At 41.2% G+C, this 26,160-nt stretch overlaps 1 protein-coding gene across 4 annotated transcripts in view; it reads left to right on the top strand.

Moving 5' to 3' along the window:
• Nucleotides 1–17,678, top strand: part of ZCCHC2 (zinc finger CCHC-type containing 2) — a 44,023-nt gene extending 26,345 nt beyond the window's left edge. Inside the window, exons 7-14 of one of the 4 annotated variants that reach the window (XM_066326054.1) lie at nt 3,120–3,203; nt 5,066–5,123; nt 7,702–7,837; nt 9,337–9,401; nt 10,252–10,346; nt 12,296–12,424; nt 13,119–14,627; nt 15,626–17,678. In XM_066326054.1, coding sequence (XP_066182151.1) covers nt 3,120–3,203; nt 5,066–5,123; nt 7,702–7,837; nt 9,337–9,401; nt 10,252–10,346; nt 12,296–12,424; nt 13,119–14,627; nt 15,626–15,693 — 2,144 coding nt within the window. In that variant the 3' untranslated portion in view covers nt 15,694–17,678. Of the gene's footprint in view, nt 1–3,119; nt 3,204–5,065; nt 5,124–7,698; nt 7,838–9,336; nt 9,402–10,251; nt 10,347–12,295; nt 12,425–13,118; nt 14,628–15,625 lie in introns of all 4 variants that reach the window. The other 3 variants (XM_066326045.1, XM_066326072.1, XM_066326063.1) reach the window with 3 other exon arrangements.
• The last annotated feature ends 8,482 nt before the right edge of the window (nt 17,679–26,160 follow it).

Raw genomic sequence — 26,160 nt, 5'->3', positions numbered from 1 at the left:
TTCTTGAGCAGATACTCATACTTTTGACAGTGGGAACATGCTATGTAGCCTTTTTCCTTTTCCCTTTCCCTTTTCCCCCTTCTTTCCTTTCCCTTCCTTGTACCATCATGCTCTTCAAATAGACTATTTTAAATTGAGTATGCTCAACAGTTTGGCATTTCTTCCTTTAACAAAACCTTAAATTTTGAAACAAAAAGTTTGACCCAAAAAAATCACATCTGCTTTTTGTTTGTTTTCTTTTGTAGATGAAACATCTGTCTTGATATTTAAACTAAGATTTGTTTTGAGTACATAAATTATGGGATGTCCCTAATTTCAGAACATACAGAATTGTGTTCCAGCATTTGCATTGCAGAGATTTCTTTGGTGTATTGCAGTTGTTTGTGCAACCAAAAGTTGGCTTCTCTATATGGATGCCTTAGGATGTGATCTTTATTTCCACTGGATCTTTTCTTCTTTCAGTGCATGTTATACACCATGGCATTTGAAGCACTGACTGTGAGGCCTCAGAAGTTGCCAAAGATCTTAGTCAGGAATTGAATAGATTAGAGATTCCAAATAGACTGCTCGTATTTGTTTGGAAAAAGATAGAGGAATGACAGCTGACTTCAGTTTGAAATGATGTGTGTGATTCTTTCCATGATGAGAGGGAAGCACTGTGGTTAGGGTTGAAGCTGTAGGTCACTTTGAATAGTACATTGGTACATGGCAGTTTTGTGAAAATGTTAAGCTAATAACAATCAGGGTGATTGTGGAGCTGGCTGAAATTTACTGCTGTAAAAATGGACACCTCTGTTTTATTGAAAGGCTGCATGGGGAAGAAGGAATTTCCAAAGCCCGGAAAGATTCTTGTTAATGATGGGCACACTGGACAGGGTATGCATGTATTAGACCATAGACTAGATCTGGTTGGGAAAGACTTGGAAATGCATTGTTGTACATGGTAATTTGAAATGGTTTCAAAAAAGAACCAGTGCCAAGTTGCATCAAGACAGAGTTGACTGGACACTGAAATGATCTGCAGGGTGGGTAGGGTAAGTCAGAAGGAGACTAGACAAATGTCAGTTCTGTCAGAGGTCTAACAGATTACAAAGTGATCTTAAATGTGAGATAATTTTTATAATAATAAATAATTGATGACATGAAAGTTCATGAGGACTTGTCAGTTGTAGAATGTATGACAGACAGGATGAGGAACTTAATTGTTTAGGAGAGGGAGGAAAAACTCAAATGGAAGATGATTTAAGTCTTCAAATACTAAAGAGTCCTAATGTAAAGAGGATGATCTGTTCTCTCTGATGGATAAGACAGAAAGCATTAGGCTTAACTTCTTACGAGGAAGATTAGGACCAGGAGCAGGCAAGAACCTGGTGATTGCCAGACAAGTCTAGAGTAGTGAGGCAGGTCTGAGGTCAAGGCAGAAAAATGAGCCAATGGGTCACGGTTAAGAGCAGGATCAGCAAGATTCATGTCCAGGCACAGGTGTGCTAGCAGTGCACCCCAGGCAAGGGCCTGAGCTCAAACGCAGCTCTCAGGCCAAAGGATGGAGGCCCTGGGTGAGGCATCTGCCAGTCCTTTTCCCAGCAGTCACACCCAAAATTGCAAAAGTGCACTGTACCAGATTAAATCTTCACTGTGGGCAGGTGAAGCTCTTGGGAGAGCAGGAAAGAGTTGCAAAGCCCATTGGCATGATTCAGGCCCTGACATTGAGTTAGATACTAAGAAAACATTTGGTGAAGAGAATTAGTGTGATAAATATAAGCATAGTTGTTTTTCTTTTGAGGAGGGGGACTAGATGACTTGTCCAGGGTAGCCCACAGTCACATTTCCTGTGGTGCTGGCTGTAGTAAGACAAAAGTATTCACCCCACCTCTTGCCAAAATCACTCCAGTTAAATAGCCCGTGACGGTTTTTTATTGTTAGTTTCTGTGGGTTTTTAGGTTTCCTGTAGTCTTGCTACTTGTTACTGCAAGTTAGTCGTAGTGGCACGTTTTGCATGTGGTGACGGTGTTGGGAAAGGAAGAATATATTTAAGAAAAATCTCATCTAGTTCTTGAATAGAACATGCAGGATTAATTGATAGACAGAGCATTTGTGGCTTAAATTGGTCTTCGGTCGCTATATAGAGTCAGGAGTAAAAATATCTTTTCACAGAAATACCAAGTTATTTAGTAAAACCTATGTGGAAGTAAATTCTGTGTTTGGTGAAAGGTCTTTGTACCTTAAATAATAGTTGGGATTTCACACTAAATATTCAGTAAGCTTGATTATGCCGCTGTGGTTCCGTTAAGGAAGAAATAAATCAACTCCCTCCTGGTTTATAATTTCAGTTGTTTGGACAATTTTTCAGGTTGGAGTAAGACTTTTGATCCCAACATGAGAGCATGATCTCTGGGGATTTAGTGTCTTCAATGCAGATGATACTCAGAAGGATCTTCTTACTAGTGTTTCAAGCTCCTAAGCAAGAGCTTTTGGATGCTTTTACCTGTACTAACTTTGAACTTTTTGAGAGGGGAAGAGTAGACTCTTAGAGTTGGATTCTTTAACAAGCTAAGTCTTCTTTCAGAACATGGAAGTGGTATTTTTGCAACAAAACTGTTAATATTATTCCTACTTATTTTTCATCCTGTGTGGCATAAAAAGGCAAAAATGGTGTGTGAAGACTGTGCTAAGGGCACTAGAAGACTTTAGCCCAAATTAGGTCTCTCTTGGCAGATGAATGATTTGACAGGGGAGGAGTAAAATTTGTTGCATAAGAATGCTACTATTGTTGCTCTCCTCCCATTTCTGGCTGTAACACAAAATGATTAAAAAGAAAATTCTGAAGTGAAACATAGTAGGGATATCTCTAATAATTACCACAATCACAGCCTTTTGAAACGGTGCCATAGCATTAAAATTATTTTCAACATTATTTTCTTCAAAATAAAAGGATCTATTAAGAGCCTTTACTCTTGGAGATGGCCTGCTTTGAAGGGCACAATGTTCAAATTGCTGCCACAAGCAAACCAGTAATTTCAGTCTTCCATTTCCCTAGCTTCCAGTTTAGTGCAAACATTCAGGAACTGTCCAGTTGTTCAAGATCTATAAAGTTACTACGTGAACTTTATTCTCTGCAGGTAACTTACAACCCTCTTTGAAGACGGTTAAGACAGCAGAACACTTCAAGGAGGACAGTTCAGAAGCTTCAAGTCAGGAGGAAGGTAGTTGTGTACTCAAAGGTGGTGTTTTGAGATATTTTACCACACTCAGTTCTGGAAATCATACACTTTGACTGATTTCTTCATTGGTATTAAGTGGTACAAAAATTGAATGAAATCTGCTATGCAAATGAAGAATTTTTGTGTACTTTCAGCAGTTTCCTTAAGAGCTTGTTCTGTAACTCAAGAAGTGGCAGCACTCATAGACAGCTCGAAGGCAGAAGTTCAGAGCTGTGTTGAACAACCAGGAATATATACTTCACAATTTACTTCAGCTAAGATTATTTATAGACTTCTGTGCCTTTACCTATTTATTCTTCAGTTACCAGTGTTCAGAGTTAAATGCAGTATTTCAAGGGTTGCAGACTGTTTTACTTTAAATGTGCCAAATTTGTTTAGCTTCTAGTTTCGCACAGAAATGATGTTCACGTTTTCCTCTTCTTATTCTTAACCAATGCTGCTTTGTTACCCTGGACTGTTACTAAGTTTGGTACTGTAGTGAGTACTGATTACAGTCTGAAAGCTGGTGTTTTTTAAATGCCTCAAGAGCAGTTCACATGTGGAAGTAGCAACCTGGTGGCTGGTCAGTAGTTTAATTCTGAAAGGAGCAGCAAGCCAGTTTTGCATTGTTTTTGGAAGGAAATAAATAAAAGCTCTTGGAGGGTGGAAAGGATGGGAAAGGGTACTGATGGGTGAATATGGACCACTGAACACTTACATTGGGTTTTGAGTGATGACAGCACTCTTATCCTCTTTCACATAAGAACTTTGCTCTTGAACTCTGTGGATTCAGTAGTCAACATATGCAGTTTGAACAGCTTTTTCTTTTGAAAATAATCATAGCCATATTCTTAACGGTTCAGAACAGACCAAGTAAATTTGCAATGTATTTGCTCAAATCGTCTTTTATATACTATTCTTAAAAACACATAAATCTCTTCACCTAGTAAAACTACAGATGCATTTCAGAACACCTTTTGTGCCATTTTAGTGAAGTGCTTACCAGAAGTTTAAAAATCAGGATTTTTTTTTCTCAAATTTTTAAACCATAATTTGGACTTATATGTTGGATTGACAGGAGTTCAGTCAAAATCATAAGTAGCAAGAATACTAAGATCATCAATAGCTGGAATTAAGGGAAGTTGCTTTCATTAAAATTTAAGGGTTGCCTTAAAGAAAACAGTAGACTGTGTCTCTGAAGTTCTTAGTTTTTCTTCATAGGCCCTTAGAATGGTTTGGGTTGGAAGCAACCTTAAAGTCCCAAACCATCTGCCACAGGCAGGGAACCTTCCACTATACCAGGTTACTTGGAGCCCTACCCAGCCTGGCCTTGAGGCAGTATCTCTTTTTATCAGATGTCATTTGTAAAGCTTTACTTGCATAGTGAATTTTCAAGTTCAGGATGCAGTACTTTAGTGTAGGACTTGTCTTTGTTTGCTAGTCAGAATGTGTGATGTAGTTTTGAGATTAATTTCAGTAGTTCAGAAGAAATTACAAAATGTGGTTTTTTTCTGACTCATCCCTTTCTTCTCTCTCTGTTCTTTTATACTGGGTGATACTCAATCATGCATTCAGTGCTTAGAATTAAATATAGAGGTGAGCAAACATTAACATTGTCATAGTTCCTCTCTGTTTCATTCTTCTGTGGAATGGAAGGTAAAGAGTCTTGTTTATATCATCTGTATAAACTGATTTGTCTTCTATGCAACGCCTGCTAATTTCAGCACTGTAAATTAAGCCTGGCCTGTTTAATGAAGATGTCTTCTGCTATGTGCCTGGTAATGATGGAATGATGAATTTGCTGGATTGATTTAAAAGATGAAATTGAATTGCTGTTGAAATTATGCTTTCGGTTTCTTTTCCAGATGTAATGCAACACACAGCAGTACACAAGAAACATAATGGAAAAAGTCCTGTTGCCAAGTAGGTACTAGGATGTAATGTGGCCATGTTACATGTCTGAACTGAAATTTGTTAGTGCTTTGAGAGTATGTGTCCTTCTAGGTGAAAGCTTGTTTATGGAGTTTTTGTTTGTTTGTGGTGGGGTGTTCTGGTCTTATTTTGATTGTTTGGGAGGTTGTTAACTTAATCGCTATGAGAAAAATAGTTCAGAAGACCCTATTTCTAAATCTGCAGGTCTAGGTCACTTGGATAGCTCTTCTTCCCCAAATTTTGTGAATCTGCACTATTTGAATTGATGTTTTGATTTTCATAAGATGACTAGCATCAATCTGTATGGCATGTATTTTTCCTATGTCACATACCCCCATGCTTATACTAAAAAGTTCCAGTGCTATTGATTAGAAGCTGAAGTAACCTCAAATAGGAGCTTTTTATTTGCTTGCTGGCAAATGCATGCACACTTTGCTGGTTTGTGTCCATTATAAGTGGAAGCAGTTCCTGACCATATTAAAGTAGGTTATATATGCCTTCAGATCCCTGAAGTACCGAATGTGAATTCACTCATTAAGGTACTTTGATTAAAAACTTCAGATATGTTTGCACATAGTTATGCACTAATTCAACTAAATTAAGGGGGGGAAATGGATACAAAATTTATTATGATTTGCAATTTTGTTCAGTGTTGATTTATTTGTAAAAGGTGAAAATTATCTTGTGGTGAAAATTTACCTGTAATTCGAGTAATTAGAATATAAATGGAGCACAGAACAGTATTGGTTAAGGTCCACAGATCTTTAACAGACAAAATTCTTCTGGACTCACCACCAGACAACTTGGTGGTTTGTGTCTGTTTTGGCTTTTAACTGGCCTACTCTAAATTTATATTTCCTCAAGAAGAAAATCTCATCTTGACAAAATCTGTGATTACACTTGGTATAATCACAGATTGAGTATACAGCCTACTACAAAGTCATCAGAGCAGGATCCAAATTCAGTAGCTTATAGTTATTAAAAAAGAAATTGTTGTTTTTTATTTCTTGTATAATGAATTACAGTAAGGCTGACTGTAGTTTAGGATCTATCTTTCAGGTAGGAAAGAGAGGGACAAACATTTCCACAAAGTTCTAAGAAAGAAATTCCTTTAGCTAACTATTATTTTCTGTTTATCCAAGAGGGTACAGTCAAGGAGTAAATGTGTTTACTCCTTGACTGCTAGAGGTCAGTTAGTCCTCTCCTGTTTGGTTTATGTGTCTGTCTCCTTAAAATCTGTGCCTGTTTATGGGTTGTAAAGAAATGGCACAGAATGAAACTTTTCTATTTTAAATACACATAAAGCTGTTTAGAGTCACAAGCAGTTCATCTGAAATAGCATTGGTACATTGTGCATCTGTCTACCTCTTGTTTTCATTCAGTATTGCAGCCTTACTCTTGAAAAGTCAAAAAAAAATTACTGGTAGGAATGAGATCACACATAGAAAACAAAAACTTAAGTAATCCTACAGTTTCCATGAGATAACTGCAAATTTGGCAGTGAAATAATTTACCTCTGCTTGACAGAAGTTTCTAAAGTGACCTTGCTTCTATCTTTGCAATCAGGGGCTGATGTCTGTCTTTTGGGACCTTCTTGGGTTCTTGCCATTTTCTTAATATTTTTTTTTTTTTTAATATTCTGTTGTGCATCTTTTAAGTAGTTTGAGCCCTTACTCACAGAGGTATTTGATAAGTAGCTACTGGAACTTCAGCATGTCTTGTGCTTTCAAGTGAGTTGGATTTCTGCCATCATGGGGACTGAGTAACATTTCATATTGCAGTAACCTTTGTGAAGCAGCTTGCCAACAGCTGAATTAAAAGGCACTTTCAATTACCACCATAAGTATTTAGATAAGAATTTAAAAGTGTTAACTCTTTTTTCTTTTGCATCCAGCCAGCAGTAAGACATGATTTTGTATGAGATATGAAAAGGTTATAGGTCCTTGTGCCTTACTGACTCTGTCAGAGCCCTGACTATTTTCCAGCAGCTTTTGTTGACCAGTGGTCCCAGACCTAGTTAAATATTGCTTCTGACCAACTGCTGTAGAGCAGTGGAAATCACTGTAAAGTCCAAAGTAAAGGCCACTGTGTGCTCCTTTCCTTAAACATCTAATGAATTCTGAAATGGATTGCAAAGTATTTCCAGTTTTGTCATTAATGGTAAGGAAGAAAGAAAATTAATTCAGAATACATTTCTATCTGGAATATTTCCACACATCTGGTATGAAAATAGCAGGTTTTGTGTGTAGAAATATCCAAGGAAACTCTTCCCTCAATTACTGTTTTCTACAAATTCTGTTGTTCTGAATTTTACATCAAATTATAGTAGATGAAAAAGGAACTCCAGCTATGGTCAGATCATAACTTCAGAGCACAAGAATTGCTGTAATTTACATATTTTTAAATCTCTTGAAAATTCCAAGGGTTTTCTGAAAGCAGAATTACCCAACATGATGCAAAATTTGCATGTTGGTAAGAAAAGCCTGCAGGTTTGTTTCCATCAGCATAACTTCCAGGGCTTTTTTTTTTTTTTTTTTTTTTTTTTTTTTTTTTTTTTTTTTTTCAGCAGCACTAGCAGTGCAAAATGTTCTTCACTGGATAGCCTTAACATACAGCACTCGGAGCAGAATGGGGTAATGGACTGGAGGAGGAAAAGCTGTATTGTCCAGCAGCACCCAGAACACTGTACTAACCTACTTGACCAGGTGTGTTGGTCTTTATTCTTTAAAACCATATTTTGAAACACCTGAGAAGACTGTCCACTACGCATGATGAGATTTAGCTTTCACAGATGAAAAGTGCTCCTAAAATGATACAAAATAAGTGTTGAAGTTGCTGCTGACTTACCTTGTTTAGAAAACCCTTTATAATTCCTTACCACTATCTCAGAAAGCTGAATATTTTGTTTATGAATTTCTAAATAAAATTTCCCAGCAGAATGAAGTAATCAGAAGTCTAATGTTAATTTCTAATCAGGCACTTTCCTGTTACTGTAGCATTGTCATCAGAGAGGATTCCAGAACACTTGGGCAATTTTTGTTATTGCAAGGAACAAACTAGAAACTATATTAGTAGCTAATCTGTATTAATGCTACAGTAGGTACAACAGGTTAAACATATTCTTTCTATTTTACCTGCCTTATTTAAGTAATAATCTTTGAAAAAAGTTAATAGATGGATGTATATACACTTTGTCTGAGATTTGTGTCTCTTCAGTGCTCAATCTCATTGTGAATATAGCTAAGCAGAATGGTTATTTATAAATAAAAGTATCTACTAATGAAATTTGGGGAAGGAAGCTTGCTCACTGCTTATATATTAAAAACTCAGAATGTTAGAATTGCTTGATATTACTTTATTTATGTTTGGAATTTGGTTATTGATTGTTATGTGTGGAATAGCAAGCCAAACAAAAATAGTTTCCTTATTTTATAAAGCAGGGTAATGAATTGAGGTTGGCTTCTAAACATGAAATGGTAGGCTGCATCAAAGCTTGAAATACTGCAAGCTTGAAGCAAGAAAAGGGTTAATTTACTAAAGCAGAGGGAAAGCTATTTAAAGGAAGTCCAGATACAGTGATTTGGACAGAGATTATTTCAGAGTTTTCATAAGTATTACTTCCATGCCAAATATGAGTTATTAATTACAGTTAGTAATAGCATACTTTAAAAATTGTGTAGGTCCTATGTTTTTTCTTACGTGCTTGTATTTTATTCTAGAGTTTAGTTTAGCAGCTTAAACCTCCAGTTTAATAGTAGGTATCTGCTTGTCACTATGTAGAAATAATTTGTGACATGTACTTCCCACCTCCAACTATCAAATAATTGTATTTACATCAACAAATTTTGTAAAATTTTGTAGCTCCTTAAGCTTGGTGATCAGCCTTTTTAGCAGGTATGTGATGAAACACATTTGTTTTTATCTTCTGGAGGAAGAACAGCATGCAAACAATAATTTGATTGATATCTCTGGCATATTTGCAAGTAGTAATTTGCTGAGTGTTTTGCTGATCCTCGTGTAAACACAAGACATGATGCATTATTTTACAGGCTTGGATGCATGGAACAAGTGGTTGTTTGGGTGGTTATAGTACCTGTGAGCACACTACCCTTGGACTGGAGGACCTGTTGGTCTAGAAGGTGTGTTTTCTGGGCTTCCATTCCAATTCTGTTGTTTGACTGGTGTCTTTGTATTTTCTGTCTAGCACACAGTGGAAAAACGAAGTCTGTCCACAGTAAGCAAGAAGAAAGGAAAGCCACAGCTGGAAAAGTAGGTTTCCAATGTAACCAGTAATCCAGAAATTAAGTGTAATGCATTCACTCTGATAACAGAGTCTGCAGTCAATTAAGTACTTTTATTTGCTGTAGTGGCATAAGAGCTGGAATAGTGTGAGGCTAGGCTGCATAAAAGTCCTTATTTTATATTCTGTAAAGAAGTAACTCAAAAAATAGAGTTTAAGTGAATACTTTAATTTCTTAAAATATCACTTGGCATTTAATAAAAAGATGGAGTGGGAAGTACATTCTTAACCAATACTAAATTACCTTTTTCCCCTTATATTTATTTGAAACTTAAAAGGTGTAAAGCTGTCCAGAATATACTGAAAATCAAATGAGGCTTGACAGCAGCCTTTCACATTATGGAGTGGGTGGTAACTGGCTGAAACGTCTTATTGAAGATAATTTGCACATCAGAGGGCTTCACAACTTCCTGCAGGCTACACAACTCTGCACTGTGAGAAGTGAAAGCACTTCCATCCTTACCTAATACTCTGCCTACTTCCAAGTTTCCAGATGCTGTTGTGCTGGACTGGTGTAGGGCTGCATTACACACATCAGCTTTCAAAAATGACTTTACTGTCTGCTCCACCATTTCCTTTTTGGTGTCTTTTCTTATATAGATCTTTATTCATAGTGTTTAGTAACGCTGCTGGCAGCTTAGTTCCTGGTATATTGCACCAGCAGCCTCTATTTAATTGTTCATTATTTAAATTTGTTGTTATATCTACACTTTGTGGCCTGGAGTCACTGCCTTCGTCTCCAGTGTCATTCCATGTTCATTCATCGTTGGTTATTTGTGCTCATGCATTTGCAAAAAAGCCATGAAATTATTTACACAGGGAGAAAGCAAAGAAAACTGACTGCAGGTTGACTAACAGGAGCAATGGAGTTCGAGTTGCAGCATCACAGCACATCCGTACTGGAACAGCAAAAGGTGAGGTGCTTTTTCCAAAGCTGTTAGTAAGAAACAGAACCTGTAGCTGATTTATTTGAGGTCTTCTGTAAAGGGGAAAGCACAAGTCTGAAAAATGTTCTGGTGCAAGTCAGTATATTGGCAGTCCAATTTGTGCTTTGATTTGCTATATAGAATGCACTAGACTTACTCTTGTGTATCCAGTTGCTTGGGGTGTGTCTCTTTGTGTATAGGTGGCAAAATACTAGTGAGTCTGCGTAAGTTGGCTTATGGGGTGGAGTAAAAGCAGAAGCAGCCACTGTTGGGCTACTTCCATATGAAATACAGCTGTCTAAGTGTGGATATGGAGCATCTTGCCATTAGGGTACTCTTTGCACCTACTTGTTTCTTCATCTGTTGTGTAGTGGTTCACAAGAAACCTGTATAAAACCTGTGGTGTGAACCATTGATGAACTGTAGTGTTTAAATCAAGTGACCACTGAGGTACAACACAGTACTGTGTATGCTGCCCTAGCAGGGTTTTCAGATTAGGGTGTTCCTAAATGTAATGTCTAGGCCAAGACTTGTGTACATCAGTCAGTTGTAAGACAAAACTACATTTGTGTTCCTTTAGTAAACTGAGTCTCCAAGCTTTACTACAAATATCTAAAGGTCTGTGCTACCCATTGACTTTGCTATTGTGATGTTTTCTAAATTCCTGATATCAGTTGTGCCCTTGCCTCTCCTATATGTAGTTCTCATAACAGAAGGCTGAGAAAGAGCTTGCCTTTTTCTACACCACCTAATTGGCCTAAGTGTTGAAAGGGGTCTTAAAAGTGTCTTGTCTTTCTGTTGCTTCCACTTGTGATACAATCTTGATTAAGTTTTCATTCTTTCTTCTCACTGCTTCTTACCTTGGAGAGTTCCAGCTAGATCCCGTTCTAAATTATTTGTATGTTTTATGGGCAGGTGGTTTTGCCTTCTACAAACGGCATTTGACTAAAAGGTTAAGAACTCATTGTTCACAAACTTAGCAAAGCTAGAACAATTTTGGAAAGCTATAGTTAAGGTTATATTAGATGTTCAAAGTACTTGTTAAAATAATTTAAGCAATTATGGGTTTAATCCAGGAAATTATTTAAAGAATTGAAGCATTAAGGCAACTTTTTGATGAGCCATCCCAACATGTTAAACTAACAGTAGCAATAAAAAAAGGGGAGAGAAATTATTTTATTTATAAATTATTATTATTATTATTAATATAATTAGTGTTCTAGTTTTTGTCCTGAAGTTTTGCTAACCAAGGTTTTGTGGCCTGAGGTTTCCAGCTAGTGTGTCCTAGATCCTGAGAGGATGAATTTGTCATTCTTCTTCCCCTCTGAGGCTGAACTTGAAAGCCAAACCATAGTAGCTACCCACCCTGAACGCTGATTTTCAGCAAACGGGTGTCCCATGATCCATTCAGAATTTCGAGAACAATTTACCACTTTTTCTGTTCATCTCTTTTTCTTTAAGCAGGATTTGTTGATAGAGTTTGGTTAAAGCCTGTTCTGGAAGAGTGAGCTGTGAAGTGATGCATTGTTTTGCCGTGTCCTGCTGAGTTAGCTTTCTGCCTGTGCTGGTGTCACTGAGGAGCGCTGCAGCTCTGCCAGCGGAAATGCTGGATCACTGCTGTTCAGAGGAAATCGGTGCTGTAGTACAGATTGGTATAAACATCACAGGAATCATGCAGAGTCATCATTCTTTTCTCTGCTTTGCATAAATAACAATTTTCAGGATCACCTTCTTTAGTGCCAAGGATTCACTCATTACAAATTTAGGGGTGAAACCAGTCCTGAGTGCTGGGAGTGGAAGTGATAGGAATACAGGGGACAGATGCAATTAAGTAGGAACAGACAAAAATCTCAACTAGCATGAAATGTGAGAAAACCAAAATAACCTCGCTTCCATACACTGAGATCAAAAATAAAACTGACAACATCTATTTTTAGATCTGAATTTGGATGCTGGATCTGGTCACGATACGTGTGGAGAAACATCATCTGAAAGTTACAGCTCTCCTTCTAGTCCACGACATGATGGGCGGGAAAGCTTTGATAGTGAAGAAGAAAAAGACAGAGGTTGTATTTATGGAGAGTGTGCATGAATGCCTTTATTCCTAGACTAATCTCTTTCTTGCATTTTTTTTTGTTAGTTTTCCAGTTTGATTAGGTATTTAGTTTTCTGAACTAGCCACAGAATACGTTTTTCTTTGTGGATTTCATGATTGGGCGGTTTGAGGGCTTCTAGCACCATTTAAATACCACTGAGTTTTAGGTTACTAAACATATGTCATAATTTTTTGGCCTCAGTGATATAGCTCTCTTGGGAAATTTCCACAGTACAATAATGTGGAAAACTTAGGCATGAAAGGGGCTGTGTTTATATGAAATTATGCATGGCATGTCCAGGAGCTCCATCTTTTTGTACTGAGAATTTTCCACTCGTAAATTTTAATAGGCTGTGTTAATATCTTTCTAGACAGATGCAAATTGCTAATTCATTCTGTGTCCTACTCTTCACATTTGCAGATATACACGAGTCAAAGGCACAGTAGCTAGTTAGGCAGGTGGGTATAGGCAAGTCATTAAAATGGACCTAGCTTAATTTGGATGAATGAAAAGAGTCTCGAAGTTGTCACAGTTTGGGAAGACATAACTATCATTCCTGTCATCAAACCCCATAGGTTTCATATGAGTAAATGAGCCCAGGGCATGGGATTCTCTGCTGCCTGAGATTCATTCTTCTGACTGACAAATGCTTTTGTCCCCACAGATACAGACAGCAATTCTGAGGACTCTGGGAATCAAAATACAACCAGGTTTACAGGCTACAGTGCTGTCAGTTCATCAAATATGAACAAATCATCTGCTCAGATCTCTGCAGTGAATAATGAAAATGGGAGCCTTTCAGAAGATCCTTTGAATGCAAAGTTCCAGCATATTTCCTTCATGCCTGCCTTACACTGTGTGATGCACAGCGCTGCCCAAAAGCCTGAAGCAGTTGTCCCACCACCCATATCTGCAGACGGTAAAACCATGGGAATGCTGGTTACCACACCCGTCGCTGTCTCGCCGGTGAGAGAGTCTGCGAATTCCCCTCCTGCGGGAATGGGCCCAGTGACCTCTGGTGAACCTGAGAAACGCCTTGAGCTCATGGCTTCCCCTTTGCCAGTCCCATCCTCTTTCCTTCCGCATTCTGTCCAGCCTGGTAGCCCTGCTTTGCATTTGGCAATACATAGGTTGAAAATCCCCTCTCCACAGGGATCATCAGAAAGTTGCACAGTTAATGGACCACAGCAGCCGACAGGAAACTTAAGTATTGGATCACCAAATACTGCCTTTATCCCAGTCCACAATCCAGGTAGTTTCCCAGGATCCCCAGTTCCTACTACAGATCCCATCACTAAACCTGCATCCCAGGTGGTAGGACTGAATCAAATGGTGCCTCACATTGAGGGAAACCCAGGAGCAATCCCTCAGCCTACCAATCTCAAGGTAGTTCTTCCAGCAGCTGGTCTCTCCACAGCAGCACCGCCACCTCCACCAGCTTCGTACACTTTGCCAGGCAGCCCTCACGCTACCACCGTGTTGCCCAACCAGAATACAAACGTGCTGAGCACTGGAGCAACTTCCTCACCACCTCAGTCCGCTGGCCTCGGCGTTGGTCAGGTCCAGTCCACTGTTCCTCCTGCAATCCCGACACACACGCCAGGCCCTGCCCCCAGCCCGAGCCCCGCTCTAACACACAGCACTGCACAGAGTGACAGCACATCCTACATAAACGCTGTTGGGAATAATAACACTAACGGGACAATGTTACCTCCGCAGCAGTTGGGATCTGGCCCTTGCGGTTCTTGTGGACGTAGGTGTAGCTGTGGGACCAATGGCAGCCTTCAGATTAATAGCTATTTTTATCATAACCCACTTCATGGACAAGTCTACAGAGTTCCATCTTTCTTCACTCTGCCATCACTTTGCAATGGCAGCTACCTCAATCAAGCACATCAAAGCAATGGAACACAACTTCCGTTCTTCCTGCCTCAGTCTCCGTATGCAAACGGGCTTATGCATGACCCAGTGATGGGGAGCCAAGCCAACTATGGTATGCAGCAGATGGCAGGATTCGGGAGGTTCTATCCTGTATATCCAGCACCTAACGTAGTTGCCAACACAAATGGGTCGGGACCCAAGAAGAATGGGAACGTTTCATGTTACAATTGTGGTGTAAGTGGACACTATGCGCAGGACTGTAAGCAGTCATCCATGGAGGCCAGTCAACAAGGTAATCACGATAACTCCCAGCGGACTTGCTTTTGAGTTTAGCAGTTTCTCTTTACCTTTCTGAATGTGCTGTTTCTGGTCTTGCAGAAAGGTGTGCGTGCGTGTGTATGTTTCGTGTAAATGGTTGTGCACTAGTGACCTGCTCTAAAACTGCAAAGTATCCTATCTCTGCCTGAAAATCTTGTAGAACAGTGCGAGGGAACGGGGTTCACAGCGTGGAGTTGAAAATGGGTTCAGAGCTGGAAAGTCAAATGATACCAGTCCTAAATTGTCATTCCTTTTCCACTGGTTTGATTTTGGCATTATGTGGAGACTTGCATGTTGTTTCAGTTTTCCCGTTCCCATTCAGTGGGGTGCTTTTTGAGAGAATTCATTGGTGAAAAGGGAAAAATATCAATTATTGTCAATGATGTGACCTTGGATTCCGAAAACTTTTGAGAATTGAAAGAAAAACCGATAGACTGGCCATTTGATATTTGATGTTTTCTAGGGCTTACCTTTGCACAATCAGCCATCCTTCTGTGCCCCGTCATGCAATACATTTAACTTTTCAGACAGGTTGCAGCAAAAAGGCAGAAAGCAATTGGAACTAAATATAAAAAGAGTAGCTTCCATTTCTCTCTCTGTCCAGAAGAATGGGGAAAATGCAGGATTTGCCTCGAGCACAAGCTATTTTTGATTCCTGCCCTTGTTCCCATTCTGACTTTAATAGTTTGATTGGACCAGAACAGGAAAGATGAGCCTTGATGGGGGACCATCTTTTCTTTTCATTTTTCCAGTGGAGCTCAAGCCCTCTATCTACACTCTATATCATTATTTTAAACTTACAGTTCTAGCAAGAGGATGGAAGAAAATAGGATAAAATCTGAGGACCTACTTTAAAAGGACTGGAGGATGATAGTGCCTTTTGAAGAGCATGTCCATTTTGATACCTTGTAGTGGTTTTGTAATCCATTTTAATTGTGAGCAGTGACTTAGTAGTTCTCTTTCCTGTTTTAGGCACTTACAGACTGAGATACGCACCTCCCCCTCCCCCTTCCAATGATACCTTGGATTCTGCAGACTGAAACAAGTAAACATTGCCTACTTAAACTGAAGCTTGGGAAATTGGGGGAAGGTGTGTGTGGGAGGGGGAGGTTGGTCTTGTGTTTTGGGACATTCCCGGTTTTATATTCTTTTGGAATTTTTCATTGCTTTTGCACCTCTGTTCCGTACAAAAGAAGAAAGCTGAGTCCTTGGTCTCCTCCTGGTTCTACAAGAGGCTTGCGTAATGCATGTAATTCACACACACAGCCAAACAATCAGACAGAGCATTCGAACCATGCTTTTGCACTGAAGACTTGAGACATGTGCAATGTTTACTGCAGTTTAAAAAACAAAATAAATTCCTCTGACCTCTGACATCACTGGTGGAGCAGCCATATGGTGAAAGAAGAAACTTGGTCATGTTCCCCACCACAATCTTCTTCCCTCCCTCCCTGTTCTCCTTATGCTGCTGTTTTCTTTTCTTTCCCTGGTTGTCCACGTGGATTCATTGGACTTGCATGAGTGTTTAGCAGTTCATACAGACCCTGCCCATAATCTAAATTTAATGCTCATGAGTTGAGGGGAGATGTTCAGACATCCTATTAGCAGAGTCCAAAGGAAAACACGATACTGTATGTGTATTATACCTGATAATAATACAGATACGCAGCTCACGAGAGGCCCAAACAAATGAAAATACGTAGAGCAGGAAGGGGCTGAAACTGTGTGGACTGGAACAGATTTAGAAAAATGAAAGAGCTTAAACTGACAGATTTTTCTCCCCTTGTAGCTTTTTAGCCTGTATGTTCAGCAACAAAGGTGAAAAAAAATGGTATGAATGTTGTACTCAGTGTGTTTGCGTTTGTAATGAAAGTTGACAGCATTTTTTCCTTTTTTAAAGCTATTCTACATCGTGTCAACACAGAATGAACATTACTTGATTGAATATTTTTTCCTAAACTATTACAGTGTTGCATTGTACTTAGAATGTAAATGTTTTATTTCAAACTGAACAAAAGCTATGGTTTTCTACAAAATAGTCAGGTATTAGTATTAGAACCTGTCTACCAAATAGCAAAGTCACTATTTTATAACAATTTACCACTATGCGTAATTACGGTATAATGTGAAAGACTGAAATGAGTGTTAAGATGGTATTAAACATGTCAGTATCATGAGTAAGTAAGTTTAATGCTGCTGTATTTTTTATTTTATTTTTAAAAGCCAATATATGTACTAAATTGCTTCCAGGTAATATTTGATTTCCTAAAGTGCACTGAGGTTATCTGGAAGACGAGTGTGTTTTTTGACTGCTGCATTCAACACCGATGAACAACTACCACTGTATATCCATAGGGTTTGGCATTCCTCACAGTTCATGGCAGAAATGTTTTTTTTTTTTTTCTTAAAATCAGACCCAGTGTCCAGTAGAGGGATGAAAAAACAAAATCAGTCTTTGGTTCAACCGTCTAATAAATTGCTAAACAAACAAAAAACTTGAAGTTTAAAAAAAAAAAAAAAAAAAAAAAGCTTGATTACTACATTTCTTCATAGGTAGCATTTATATTTATAGCACCAGTGTACATTTTGAAACTTTTTTCTTGGGGGATGGGGGGGGGGGGCGGGGAAGGGGAGGGAGGTAGATGAAAGCTTTAATTTAAAAAAAATAAAAAAAAAAAGTTTAAGTAGTAAATGAAAATTATTTTGATTAAAATTTTTATTTGATCTGGGTATTTTTGGACCACTTGAAATGAATGAACTGCGTTTGAGTTGAAGTGAGGGTGTTAAACCACCAATGGACTTGTATTGTGAATTACCTGCCAGTTGTACTTTATGGAACTTATTTTATGATTTAAAATACTGTACTGTAAATAGGAGGTATGTTACCTTCTCTTTATTTGTATGTTTACCATATACTTTGATATTTGAAATGTACTGGAAAGGTCACTTATATTTCTAGAAGAGATTGGATTTTATGCAACCTTTTTCCTTGAATTAACAGCAATAAAAAAAAAGAAAAAAAGTACCTGTTTGCATGCACTGTCCTTTATCACTGAGAATGATGAATCACTGCTGCTGGGTATAGGGATGGGATTATGGAGAGTTTTGGCAAGCTACCATTTTGGTTAGAATTTGTCACTTTTGAGACAGAGCCAAGAGTATTTGACTTAAACTGAGGTCAGTCTCATGTCTGAAGTCAAGATACTGTATCTCAATTTAAACTTCTTTAAGATATAGGAGATCTCCTGGTAGAAATAGGTTGTCCTTGTGTGTTAGACCCGGGACTTGGACTTCAGCCCTTTCAGAACAGGTAAGCCTATCCTAACCTCATGGCTTCTGCATTTGGGCTAAAATCCAGGTGGGATCTTCTATTTCCAAAATAAACGGAGGGGCAACAGGAGTTGCTGGGAGCAGGGAAGAAGCTTGGAAAGATTTGCCTGATTGCAGGGCAGTTGAAGGGTCTGATGGGAATGCTGTGTGAGGATGTGCTCGGGTTGTACTTAGGAAGAGAAGGGTACTGAGGACTCTCATCTCACTTCGTTGTAAAGAGTACTTCTAATTCCTACTGCTTAGCTGCAGTTTATCTGTGGAGCCAAGGGCCACAGACTGTCTTGGATATTTATCCCAGATTAATCCCCAGAACTTCTGGTGAAGCCAGTTCACGTGATGAGGAGGCTGAAAGCTGCCCATGAGGCCAACCTTTCTTTTTCAGGACAATTCCCCTAATCGTGCTGGAGTACTGAACTCGGGCATCACACACACAATCACACAGCTTCCAATGCTGCAAGTGCCCCGTGTCCCTTGCCTGGACTCAAGGGAATGCAAACACCTGTCCAAGGAGTTTGTAAATGGTGATACCTCTCTGAAAACACCATCTGCTACTTACAGTGCCATCTTGAGTTGCTGGTATACTGGCTTGCCTCTGTGCTGCAAGCAGCCCTGACTTGGACAGATCCTGGCTGGACTCAATTCAGAAGTGTGAAAACACGTACCCTGTGGCACAGCAAACAGCAGAAACACCTCATGCTTCTGGTGCTGGTTTTGCAGGAGAGCTGACTGTACTTGTACCCAGCTGTCCTCTCTGGCTGCGCCACTGCTGTCTGTGCAATCATGTTTCACTGCAGATGCAGCTCTAGTGATTATCTCTCCCACTGGATGCCTTGGGAGCTGCTGGATGCCTGAAAGATAAATGAGAAAATCCTGCTACTTGGTTGGCCTGAGCAGCTATCCAGGCTGTCCAGGAGTGACTCCTAAGTGACCTTAAGATGATAGGGGTGGCCTAGTGCTTGGGTCTTGGCACAGCTGATACTACTGGAGAGGTGAAGGAACAGACAACTCTGTTGTGCCAAGGCAAAGGGGAAATAAAAAGGTGGGGAAAGGTACATTGAGAGCTGCAGAACTTGACCAATGACAAGCGACTTCAATTTTAGAGAAGTGGAAATACTATTGTAGTTTGTTTCAGCTTTGCTCATGGTGTGAGCCCCTGGAGGTGTGCTGGCCTGGGCCTCTTGAGGCTGCTCTCCTGAAATAAGTTTTCCTAAATTTTGTGTGCAGAAAAAATCAGCTTTGGGCAACAGAGCTCCCTGCTCAGTGCTGGTAAGTGTGGCTGCTGGAGTCAGGCACTATATATATATACAGGCCACCGTGCACTGCCCTTGTGCTTGGGGGGGGAAGAAGAGGTGTCCTAAAGGCACTGTCATGATTTTACACTATAGCTCAAGTGCTGTCTCAGTTTTGTGTACTAACCCATAGTCCTGTGCTCCTTGCATGAGGGAGGAAGGAAAAGCACATCTCAGAGCATTATGCTGGGAGAAGCACGTTGCCTCTCTGCCCACGGCTGCATTTTTCCACCATTGATGGGAGCAGAGAAGTAGGGTTCTCATTTTGGCCCAGCTTTTGAGCTGAGAGCAGCAGTCCCATATTTCCCTGAACTATCTGTTGTGGTAGATTAGAGAACAGAATGTGTGAACACCTGTATTTGGTCCAGCTGAAAGGCCACCTGTGCCTGCAGCCTCTCACCAGCATTGATCAGTAGCAGATATTTCAGAAGAAAATACTTCTAATACAAAAAAGAGAAAGACAAGTGGTAATTATTGCAAACGTTGCCTAGCAAAATGACGAGTGTCAGGTTCATCCTCACAATAGGTGGCAGCATAGCTCCACCAGTAGAATATATGGGAATTTCTGAGGTACCACTGAAGATCACAGAAATCACAGGATTTTCTGAGTTGGAAGGGTCCCACAAGGATCATTGAGTCCAGCTCTCAAGTAATCAACCCCCCCACGATCTTGGTGTTATTGGCACCATGCTTTAACAACTGAGGTAATCTCAGATGCTTCAGTTTAACTTGGTTTTAGCACCTTCATGCCATCTAGGTAATCTTTGATTTGTGATTTTGTAATGATCATTTCTGCTGAGTCTTCTCATGTTTGTATATTTCCTCACATGATGAGCATACTACTTGTTACCTCTCAAAAAAATGAGCCTGGTAACTGTGTGGCCAGCAGATGGAGGGAGGTTATTCTCCCCCTCTACTCCTCTGTGGTGAGATCCCAACTGGAGTAGTGTGTCCAGCTCTGGGACAGCTCCCTCACTTAAGAAGGATGTGAACCTGCTAGAGTGAGTCCCGAGAAGGGCCATGAAAGATGATCAGAGGGCTGGAGCCCCTCTCCTATGAGGAAAGGCTGGGAAAGCTGGAAAGTGTTCAGCCTGGAGAAAAGAAGGTTCTGGGGAGGCCTTATTGTGGCCTCTGATGCTTAAAGGGTGCCTACCAGGAAGGTGGTTTTAACCTAAATGAAAGGTGATTTAGATTAGATATTAGAAAGAAATTCTTTGCTCTGTGGGTGGTAAAACACTGGCATGGGATGCCCAGAGAGGAGGTAGGTGCCTCATCCCAGGAAACATTCAAAGTCAGGTTGGGTGGGGCTCTGAGCAACTTGATCTAGTGGAAGGCATCCCTACCCATTGCAGGGAGGTTGGGCTAGCTGACCTTTAAAGGTCCCTGCCAACCCAAGCCAGAGCTAAAATAGCCCAGGTGTCATAACGAATATTGAAGATCCAAAGAATTGCAGCCAGATGTGAAAGCTGTGTCTTAAGAACTATTGAGGATTTAAAATGGTTCTAGAGACTTGCATTCATACAATGAGAATTGCTTTCTGAGCACTGTGAAGCTTTTTTTTTTTTTTTTTTTTTTTTCTAGGAGTAATTCCTGAGGCAGTCTGGTTATCTTTGAGGATAATGTCTCTTACTTATCTCTCTCTACTTAGCCTGAAGGTCCACAGATCAGACATTTATCTGGAATATCTCATGCTCGGGAACATTTTGCCCAAGAGACAGAACATAATAAAACTATTATTTTTAATATTGATATGTGTTCCCTGACTGGTGTACAGGGTCACTGTTATATGAATGAGTCAACAATACAAGGTACAAAAGCATAGGCTGAAAAAGTGCTGAACTTGCCAAAAGGAAAGTTGTATCTTAACCACTTGTGCATTCATCTTAGAACTTTCCTCTGATCTAAAATGTCCGTTTTTAATTGACTTTTAAAGTTTGCTTTTTTGCTGAGGCAGAGAATGTTGAAGATGGATACAAAGATAAGAATTAACTCCTACCGATGGTCATTGGTTTGACTACAGAAAGATGGGGATTGTTGCATTAAAAACTTACTTGCCACTTAGCTTTGGTATTAAGATACTGCTTAGGAACTTCTTGGAAAACAAGATGTGATACATAATAAAATAGTATTTATATAATAAAATATTACATTGAAATAATCTTATTTTACATCATTTGTAGTTTGATGCCATTTCAACATCTTCAGATTTTTTCTTGTTTTGACCGAAACTAAGATTTGAAACTGATGGCATGTCTAGGCTGAGTAAATATAATGTACAAAAGTAATTGTGTTGCTATCAGAATGCTCATTTCCTTTCTTTAAAATGCTTTTTTTGCAGGATATGTACATGCCCCAGCAAAAGAGCAGACAGCGTAGCACTTGCAAGGCTTCTGGATGAGAACATCATGGGAGTTACTTTAATTGCTCCTTTAAAAACAGATTGGCTCTGAGGTGCATCTTGACAAAGACTCCTGGGAATTTCAAACCAGCCATGTAAATCCTGGCCTCTGCCAGCATACAAAATAAAGATCAGAGATTAAAAGAGCAGTAACACGAGGAGAGAAGAGCAGGGGAAAGCAGCAGCAGCACCAGAAAAACTAGGAACAGGCATTGGGGTGAGGCAATTTCCACACATCACTTGATTCCTTACCGCAGCTCAGATCAATTTCATAGCACTGAACTTCAAAGAGCAACTGCATCAATTTGGTACAAAACCAGCTGAATTCTGCATGTCCCCACAGTGCAGTTGACCAGATCAGACACATAGCAGAGAAGATGAGCCCTTCCAGCAATCTGCATAGGGCTGAGTGATGTGGACATGGGACAGACTAGAACAATGCATTCAAAATAATTGTTATGGCTACAAATATCTAGCTAGGACACTCTTCTGGCTGTTGTCTCCCTTGGATTTTATTTACATTTCTCATGTTTGCCAGGGTTTTTTTTCATCTCACTTTTGTTCTGGTTAGCCTTTCTAAGTCTCTTTCCTAGGTGGGCTAAAACCATGCACATGATGAAGGTGACAGAGACTGTAATGTTATGGTTCATGGCTTAAACATTGTTATGAAGGACGTGGAGAGCCATTCGAAATGCTTTAATCTGTGATTGGGAAACTCCTAAATGATAGTACAACTTGCTAATTCAAAATACAATAACCAGTGCAAGAGAGTAGCTATCAGAGTCTGAGCCTGTGCCAGTGCCTGCCATTGCAAAGGCAACTAAATGGTAGCTGGGACATTGCTCTGCACACTGAAAACACTTTTTTTTCTTCCTTTCTGAGGAGGATATCCCATTTCTAGCATGTTCTTAGCTGGAGGAGGCAAAGAACAGGATGTTAATTCAGAGTTTGACAGGAAAGCAAATGTGCTTGGATACTCTACAACCAAAACTTGATTCCCAAAGGCTGTCATGCCTCCAGCACCGCTGGGGAGAGCAGCTGCCCTGAGGTGACAAAGCTGTCACTTTGTCCAAGCCAGAGATGTCTAGCCAAGCTGCTGCAGACTAACAACAGCACTTTCCTAAGTTTTGTTTTTGACTGTGGAAGGGAATACTATAATGCTTTTATTGCTGTCTATTGGCAGCAGGTTCCTAATGCTGATGCCTGCATGGGACAACTGGTGGGAAGGTGCTGTGCTTCCCTGCCCAGTGCTGACCCGGCAGAGCAGGGCACTCATGCCCTCACCAGTGCTCTGCCTTAATGCTCAGGAAGCAGGGACTGCTGCCCAAAACCTGGCATGGGAGCGTGAAGAAAGGGAATGCTGATGTCCAATTTCTGAAGCTTTTCCAGGCACCTGTGTGAGCTGTGTTTTCATTTGCACCAACAGCCCCAGCAGCAAAGAAACAGAAGCAGGAGTTGTTTAGTTCACTTCAGCAGGGACCAGCCTGTGGCTTGCAGGTTACATCTCAACCTGCATTTAGCTAAATACGGTTTTCCCTCACCTCTCTGCCTTTTCCAGAGCACCTGGGAGCCCCTCGGGCAGGGCAGGTGACATGCATAGCACTTCGGAGCGGGTTTTGATTTGCACAGGGGTGGGGGTGAGCATCCTGCTGCTCCTGCTGGCAGAGGAGTGGGTGCTGTGATCAGGAGCCACGGGGACACCACGACTGCCTGCTGGTGGTCCGTGCTGCAGAAGCTTCATTTACAAACTTCGGTTGTTTCTGCTTTTTGACATATTTTAGGAGCACCTAGCCAGTGCTCTTCTTGCAAGCAAGGACAGCCTCGGTTGGGATGCAGTAGGTCAAGCCAGCCTGACATTTCCAACGGTGTGTACAGCCAGAGTGTGGGCTTCTAGAAAGTTTAACCATTTATTTGGGGCCTTACTCCTTTAATTTCCAAAAAAGGCCTTCTTGATTAATGCCCTAAAGTTTCATCTTTCAGTGCACATCTTTAACCAGTTTTAGACAACTTCCATATTCAAAAGACTTTAGTGCTCCAGGCTTTCTCAGTCAGAGGGAAGGCGATGGGAGCCCTCTCCCCTCCCCACTGGGCACTGTCACTCACCCTGTATTTTTCAGCCTTTTTTTTTTTTTTTTTTTTGGAAATGTATCTAGTTTCCTTCTGGACTCTTTAAAGCTCCGTACTTCAATGACAGACATGTATAACACATTCCATATGCTCTCTTCCCTTTGGTCCGTGAGCTCTTCCCGTCTGTCTCTGATGGAGGGACATGCCAGGCTCCTCCTGTTGCCACTTAAAAGCTGGGAAGCGCCCTTGGTTCTTTAATAAAATTAAACAAAATTAATTTTGCTTGAAACACTCTCTCTCTCTCTCTCGCCGCGCACCGCCTCGCTTTGCTCTGCTTAGGTGTTTGCATATTGTGCCGTATTGTTCCATCCGTGCCAGGACATTATTTTTACAGCTGGCCGTCCTTTGATGGAGGGAAACGTGAGAGCTGGGAGGCGGCCGGGCGCAGGGCGGGCTGCCGGGGAGCCTCCGCAGCTGCCGGCGCTGTCCGGGGCGGGAGCTGCGCGGCGGGAAAAAGCACGGGGGGAAAGGAGCCAAGGCTGAGGCAAAGCCAACAGCTGGGCCTTGGGAGCACTAATGGGCCCTAAGGAGCCTGCCCGCCTCCCCCGGGCACAGCAGCCCCAGTTTAGCCCAGCCCGGGCCTTTGGTGCTGTCCGTGTGCCGCATCCCGGCGGAGTGCCGGCTTCTTCCCAGGTGGGTCTCAGCCTCGGCTTTGGGCGCTTCCCTCTTCCCCTGCTCCTGCCCGGACCTCGGCCCTGCCCCATTGCTGCTCTTGGTCTGGGGCTGTGGGGAGCCTGGGGTCCCTCTCCCTCGTGGGCAGCCCCAGTGTCCTGCACCGCTCCGTCTTGGATGAGGGCCCTTCCGCAATGTGCTGCCTTACAACCCCTCCCAGGTAAGTCAAGGTTTGCTGCTGGTTCTGTATCGGCTGTGGACTGAAAAACAGCGAGTGGTAAAAAAAGACGGAGGTCACCCAATTCGCAGACGGCAGAACTGAGATGGGCAGAGGGAAGAAGTGATGGAAGGACTCAGACTAGAATGTAGCTAATCGAGTCACTCAATATTGTTTATTTCAGGCTGATTCAGGTTCAAACTCAGTCCCAGGTACTCTGGAGCTGATTTCTGTCACACAACAAATGGAGAGGCAAAGGAACCTGGTGCTGGTTGGGGCCCTCCAGCAAGGCAAACGGGGCTTTGCAGCCACACCTCTAGATGAGTGTTCTTGCAGCACTGTGGAAGCCATCAAACCGTGTGTTTATGGATTTCACTGCTCACTTGAGACCTATTAAAATAAGGTATTACACGGTGTGCCTGAGGCAGCAGGGACAGGTGAAAGAGGGCAGATTTGGCCTCAGACTGCAGTTGCCTTATCAAAGAAAGCAAAATAGATTTCTCTAATTTACAGATACTGTACTCTCAGCTAAAAACTCACTTGCCTGCACTTGTCAGCACTTGGGGTCTAAGATGTCATTTTTCCCTCCCTGAGAGAAGGAGCAGCAATAATCCTGTGGTGCTGCCTCACAAATGTGAATGCAAATGCATTGAGTGGTGGTTTGTTTATTTCCAGAGACGTTCTAATCCTACAGGCTCCTGGCTGCCAGTCTAGGGCTTTGCCTGCCCTTTGTTTTATCTGTGGAGAGCAGAGTGATTCTGGCTGGGCTCTCTCACCAGTGGGGTGTGCAATAGCACCTGTGAGGAACAACCTGGCCTCAGCTGGGCACACTTACCCAAATGAGAAAAGGTCATTTTCCCTTTCATCTCCACTTCAATTGTGCTGCCTCTGTTGGGTCTTATCTAATTTTTGGCCACAAACCATACTGTGCTACCACTTCCCATGTGCTTGCCTCACTTCTCTCACAGAGAGGCAATGGGATCAGCCACAAAATCCCAGCTTCCAGATCTGCTGCTGGGTGAGTTGGACAATATTTTCTCTTCCCTGGTTGTGCCATTTTCCTGCGGTTTCCGTCCATTTCATCTCCTTGTGAGTCTCATATGCTGCTGTTTGTCTGCCTCAGTGTGTCCACAGTGACCTTGCTCCATCCTTTTGGTTTGAGTTTCACTGGCTGTAAGTTATTTCACTTTTAATTAGTTTATGTATTTTCATTCTGTGTTGTTTATTATAGCATCATGTTCTGTTTGGATAATGTCATGTTTTGGCTCAAAGGGCTCTAAAAGTTCAGAAAATTTAGTTGGAGACAAACTCTCTCTCCAGATTCAGTTTCTTCTGAGCATGAAGCAGATTGCTGTTGTCTTCACACCCACGGGGAGCATCAGCTGCAGTGAGGAGACAAGGCCTGCCTGTGTCCAGGACATGGGGCATTAGACAGTCACTGTGGTTTCTGTTCCTTGTGGCATTTAAGTGGAAACTCGGGCATAGGCAAGCTGGTCACTGGAGCTAAGTGGTGGCAGGAGGGTGGCTGAGCTCT

This window comes from Sylvia atricapilla, chromosome 1, assembly GCF_009819655.1.
Source record: "Sylvia atricapilla isolate bSylAtr1 chromosome 1, bSylAtr1.pri, whole genome shotgun sequence".
NCBI lineage: Eukaryota > Metazoa > Chordata > Aves > Passeriformes > Sylviidae > Sylvia > Sylvia atricapilla.
This window is presented reverse-complemented; position numbering and strand designations above follow the sequence as displayed.